The sequence below is a fragment of the Triticum aestivum genome, chromosome 7B (genome assembly GCF_018294505.1).
Source record: "Triticum aestivum cultivar Chinese Spring chromosome 7B, IWGSC CS RefSeq v2.1, whole genome shotgun sequence".
Classification (NCBI taxonomy): domain Eukaryota; kingdom Viridiplantae; phylum Streptophyta; class Magnoliopsida; order Poales; family Poaceae; genus Triticum; species Triticum aestivum.
The window spans coordinates 412,724,042-412,730,348 of record NC_057813.1 but is presented as its reverse complement, the minus strand read 5'-3'; the positions used below and the strand labels follow the sequence as shown (position 1 = coordinate 412,730,348).

The following is a 6,307-nucleotide window of genomic DNA, read 5'->3' as shown; positions in this document are numbered from 1 at the left end:
CGGAGTCAACGAAGAGTAAAATGATAGTTATTTCATCCGTGCTTCGTGATTTGACACCTCACTGCTTTGTGATTTGTGATAGAAGGGACAAGAGAGTAGACTATGTGCTCCATACATGCGTCCAAGCACGGGAGAAAGAGGAGAGAGGTTGCATTTTTCTATTCCTTCAATCAATCAGTTAGGGAGCATCGGTTTCCCCTTTTTTGGTTTTGGCAGCACCCTCCACAATGGTTCCCATCGATGCCAAAAACTATTTTGACATTTGGCTACACATTATGGATGCCCTTAAGCTTTCCACTTGGTTTTGCTCCTTGGTGCTATTTATCCAAATCTTGACGCAAGTTTAAGATTTTTTTAATACATGGTCAATATTTCTTCTGTACACATTTTAACATTTTCCAAATGTTTGATTAACAATTTTATATACATGATGAATTTTTTGTCATCATTTTTTAATACATGGTCAACATTTTTTCTATACATATCTAACATTTTCCAAAGGCTAGATAACATTTTTCAAATACTTATTCAACATTTTTTCAATGCTTGATTAACATTTTTATGTACATGATCAATTTTTTTCATTTTTTAATACATGGTCAATATTTTTCCTACACACATTTAATATTTTCCAAATGCTTGATTTACATTTTTTTAAATGTTTGATTAACATTTTTATATACATGATAAATTGTTTCATCATTTTTAACACAAGGTCAACATTTTTTAATACACATTTAACATTTTGCAAATGCTTGACCAACATTTTTAAAATACTTGTTCGACAACTTTTCAAATACGTGTCTAACTTTTTTTCAATAGAAAAACAAATGCAAAATTAACATTTTTTACATACATGATAAAAAATTACTCTATACACATTTAAAAATTTTCAAATGCTTTTAAAGAGTGTTGTCTGTAATATATATATTTAGAAGTGTAAACAAAAGTAAAATAAAAAAAGAAAACAGAAAGGGGGGCTTCGGCCTCCCGCGCTCCTGAGCTGGCCCATCTCGCTATCCTACAGCGAGGGTTTGCTAGGTCTGAAAAAAAGGTCTCGCTGAAAGCTATAGGGGCGCCCCTCTCGCCACCCACAATCCCCGCGCCACTCACATCTCTGCGAGCTCACCCCGTAGGTTTAGGGTTTCAAGCGGGTAGCGATGCGGATCAAGAAAAATGTCCCCAAGATCGACAGGAAGCGAGACTACGACATGAAGCTTTGCAAGTTGCTGAATGAGTACTCCAGTGTGCTCATAGTGGAGGCAGACCACGTCGGCTCCACCCAGCTCGCGGCCGTCCGCACGGGCATCCGCGGCGAGTCGGAGCTGCTCATGGGGAAGAACACCCTCATCCGCCGCTGCATCAAGGTGCATGCCGAGGCGACGGGCAACGACAAGATCAAGGCTATCATACCGCTACTCGAAGTAAGTCTCTCGGCCGGATCTTGCATCTTTCCCTGTGTGCGCCCATGATTCATCGTTTATCAGTATGCGTCCTTTAGTTTGGTGCTGCTGATGTTATTGATTGAAGGGAAATGTCGGTCTCATCTTCACCAAGGCTGACCTCAAGAAGGTTCGCGAGGAGGTCGCCAAGTACAAGGTGAACTAGCTCCTGTACGCCTGCCCTTGTCCTTGATTGCTGCCTAACTCGTCTGGTTTCTTTGCTAGTGCTGTAATTACCAGTTACGAGAATGATTATTGGGTGTAATAGTAATTTTGTGCAAGACAAAGCATGTTAGTTGGGTATTTGACTATGCATCTTTGTGATTAGATGGGAGACGGTTCCAAATCTATATCATTTATGGGACGAAAATTATCTGTATGAACATCCTAGGGGTTCAAACACAACTCTCCCTATTATGGTAGGGGTTAGAGATCTGAAGTGGTTATTGCTTGTTGCTGCTGGCTTAGTTCTTATGTTCAAGATAAATTTGCAGTTTGTATCTTGTTTTAATTATTAGAGGGTCACTTGGGTGCATGACTTTGACGATTCTTCAGTAGTAAAACAGCTTGTTGGTTGGGATACAACTTGTGTCTTCAATAATGCAAATAGCAGTGTAGCACAAGCCGGAGGTTGTAGTATTATTGTTGGTGCTTTTTCTTACGGGATTATTGGTGCTTATTTGTATGAAATTTTACCTAAATGCAATGGTATTTTGTGTTGCATATCTTCATTGAGTATATTGATGCACCGTCATATGGGTGGGTGATGATTTTGATTAGACAGAGGAGAACATGTGAGATCTTTATTGTGCATCTCAAACGTATATTTGTCCTTTGATTATGTATTGTGAAAGCTGTTGCACTGATTATATTAAAACCTCGCGCAGTAGATATAAATACATCAGGTATTTGGCAAGATAATATTTGGAGGTTAATGAATTCTTGTCTACTCTAATTTGCGGGGATGGTATGTAAGTTTCTTTTGTTTAGTTTTGCAGCTTAGGTACCAAGTATTCCCCTGAACTGACTTGTGTGAACTATTGAGATTTGAGAATATTTCCATTGATCATTTAATGTGGAACATTCCGACAAACCTTAAATTTTACTCCTCCGTCCGGAAATACTTGTTGAGAAATGAATGTATCTAGACGCATTTTGGTTCTAGATACATCCATTTTTACCCATTACTCCGACAAGTATTTCCGGACGGAGGGGACTAGTATGGATATGTAACAATAGGAATATGGCGGTTGGTGCTTCCTATATTTGTATGCAGTAGTATTTCCTGTTGCATGCTGTCATGAACCATAATGATGATACTGTATGGACTTGTCCTTTGAGTTTGTATTCCGAAACTGCTGCATGGATAATTAAAACCTCATCTTGTTGATTGCTGTCTATGCTAATTCTGTAATTACTATTTATGGAAAGTAATGTTAGGTTGCATGAATTTAATAATAATTCAATCTTAACGCAAGTCTGCCAAAATTGCACAAGCATGGTTGCTTTAGTTATATGGGAGTTGGTTCTAGATCTAGATCATTCGTGGTTCTTATGGAAGAGGTTGGAGATCTCAAGTGGTTATTGTGTTCCAATGCTGCATGCATTACTCATCTGCAATCATGCGATTTTGTTTGCATGAATCTGGCGATGATTCACTTTTAAAACAGATTATTGGTTTGGTGATAAATATGAATATTGGATGGTTGGTGCTTATTTGTCTGAAGTTTTACTTATATTTTTATGCAGTAGTACTATTAATGTCGTCATGGAATATACTGATATACTCCCTATGAAACATTTTATAAGACGTTTTTAGATTCCATGGCAGTGTCAAAAAACGTCTTATATTATGTTACGGAGGGAGTACTGTATAGGCGACTATGAATGTTATTTTGCATCTCAAACGTGGATTTGTGGAAGGCGAGCCTTGGCATAGTGGTAAAGCTGCTGCCTTGTGACCATGAGGTCACCCTTCCCCGGACCCTGCGCAAGCGGGAGCTACATGCACCGGGCTGCCCTTTTTTCCAAATGTGGATTTGTGCTTTGAATTTGTATTGTGAACACTGCTGCATTATACATTAGTACCTGTGCAGTAGATATAAATACTTCGGGGAGTTTGGATTGCAACTGGAAATTAATGAATTGTTGTCTACTCTATTTTTGGAAACTGATATGGAAGTTTCTGGTCTTTGCATTTATGTTTCATTTTTTCAAGTAGCCCACAGAATTGTTTTGTGTGAAACTGTGAACTACTGAGAATATATTCATTGATTATCTAATTTTTAAAACATTTCTAGTTTAGCCATGTTTTATCTTTGTGACCTGGTGAGTCAGTGACGCTGATCTTGTTTTTGTTGTACAATAGGTTGGGGCCCCTGCTCGTGTTGGGCTGGTTGCTCCTATTGATGTGGTGGTTCCCCCTGGCAACACTGGTCTGGATCCCTCCCAAGCTTCTTTCTTCCAGGTGAGAACCATTGGTGATAACACTGCAGTGTACTCAGTGCTAAGCAAGAGTTCTCACCCATGCCATGTTTTTTTTCTCATTCAGGTGCTTAACATCCCCACCAAGATCAGTAAGGGCACTGTTGAAATCCTGGCCCCGGTGGACCTCATCAAGAAGGGTGACAAGGTGGGCTCGTCCGAGGCTGCCCTGCTTGCCAAGCTCGGTATCCGCCCATTCTCCTATGGGCTTGTGATCACAGATGTTTATGAAGATGGGTTAGTCTTCAGCCGTGAGGTTCTTGACCTCATGGACGAAGACCTGATTGAGAAGTTCTCTTCTGGTATTTGTATGGTTGCATCACTGTCTTTGGCAATCTCGTACCCAACCATGGCTGGTGCAGCTCATATGTTCGTCAATGGGTACAAAAACGTGCTTGCTATTGCTACTGAGACAAATTACTCCTACCCTCATGCTGATCAGATCAAGGAGTACCTCAAGGTAAACCTCCTATTTTTTGTGTTATGCTTGCTGGGTTCAAAATGTATGCCATCTCTGCCTCATGAATGTTGCTCTGACTTCAATCTTAGTTGAGCCTTACAAAGATTATTGTCGTTCTTTTGATAAAGCTAAACATACTGTAGTTTAAATGTATACACTGATGGAAGAATCTGAGATGTTTATGTTTTTTTATGCCCAGGATAATGCAGAAACATGTGCTGAACCCGGTGCCACAAAGACAGGACTATCAGAGTTGCCGTTGGATGTGATAGAGAAGCTGCTGAATCATATTTCTTGCCGTGGTGATTGGGCTCGCCTTCGTTGTGCGAACAAGTTTTGGAAGGCAAAGGTAGATGGTGGAAAAAGGCCCATGCAGCTGCCATGGCTTATATTGCCATCAACCACGAAACCTACCTATTACAGCACTGATGGACAAGCCGTACATCGACTTCGCCTCCCGGACAGTGTCAGGAGAGCTAAACGAATCACTGGAGCACATGAAGGCGATTGGATTCTTCTGGCCGATGACACCAAAACCCTAGTAAACAAGATTGAGGCTGATGAAAAAGAAGCTATACTACATAGGAACCGACTCTACAACTTGAGCATTGGACGCGTTATCCCTCTTCCACAGCAAATGTCTTCTCATGGGGGAAGAGTTGATGTTGAAGTGAGGGTAGGTGCTATAGCTGGCTGCCTAGGTTCTCCCAATGGGTTTGTGGTGGTTGCTATTGTGCGTCCCTTAGATAGCCCATTTGAGCGTGCAGCTTATTGTAACCAGTCGATGGAACTGTGGGAGGATTGCGAGTATATCGGAGGTCACAGGATGGAAAATGCAGTGGGGAACTACGTGCCACTTGATGATGAGCTGCTGGATGTAGTCCACAGGGATGACTCTTTTTATCTCTTGACCAACGATGAAGAAGTTGTGAAGCTGGTCTTTGATCGCAATCAGATTGTGCAGCCAGTGTTAGGACTTGGAGTTATGTTGCGGGATGACTTTCCAGCAGACAGATTTTTGGTGGAACAAGGCCAACAAATATGGCGGTACCTTGTTCCAGTGCAAACAGGCTCCTGATGGTAATCAGATACATTGTGGGTCATCGGACTGAGCGAATAAGAGTCTTCAAGCTCGAAGACAAGGATGACCAGCTCCGCTGGATTGAGCAAGATGATTTACCTGGTCACAAAGTATTCATCGGTCATGGGTGCTCAAGATGTTATGAAGTTGGTGATGAAGTTCTTAACGTCTACTTCTATGATGACAGAGAGGAGCTGAGGATGCCTCAGTACTATTTCAGAGATGATTCAGGGATTGCAACAAGTTTGGAGATTTTTCTGTGGCCAGTTATCATGGGGGAGTCACAAATTGAGAGTGTCTTCATGGGGGAGTCACAAATTGAGAGTGTCTCCGAACGCTCTCCACCCGCTTGGTGGCTGCACAAGTGTCCTAGAGCATGATATGAGTTGTAATACGTTCTCGTATCCTGCACTCTATCATGAAGAATTTTCTGGTTTGAACTTTAAAGGCAGTCGTTTGTAGAGCTGGCTGTGCTTGGTTTAAAATATCTTTGAGCTATATATTTGCTGTACTATTATCTATAAGTCCTTTAATTAGACATATGAGGCTTCATAAAATTTCTGTTAACTCGTCTGGTTTTGTTTTAACCCTAGTGATTTTGTTTTGATTAACATGTATGACGAGATCATAAGTCCGATACTATGCAAGTGGTTGTCTTCTCTTTCATTCAGAGCATAGTTTGTAGTTTTAGCTGTATATGATGAAGGATGATATGATAAACGCATGGTTGGTCACTGAACTAAAACTCGTAATCACGGTTTTGAGAAGAGGGTCGACGACCCTACCAAGAGTGGTAAGTACTTGCCTTGAGCTTGATAACATATATTGTGAGGCACAATT

The 6,307-nt window shown here is 40.9% G+C and overlaps 1 protein-coding gene across 1 annotated transcript; it reads left to right on the top strand.

The window, feature by feature from the left end:
* Positions 1 to 1,084: 1,084 nt before the first annotated feature.
* LOC123155735 (60S acidic ribosomal protein P0) lies at positions 1,085 to 6,074 on the top strand. Its single transcript, XM_044573878.1, has 5 exons — positions 1,085 to 1,424; positions 1,531 to 1,599; positions 3,811 to 3,909; positions 3,994 to 4,386; positions 4,586 to 6,074. Exons 1-5 carry the CDS (start codon positions 1,161 to 1,163, stop codon positions 5,462 to 5,464), a joined length of 1,704 nt encoding a protein of 567 aa, XP_044429813.1. The 5' UTR covers positions 1,085 to 1,160; the 3' UTR covers positions 5,465 to 6,074.
* Positions 6,075 to 6,307: the final 233 nt, after the last annotated feature.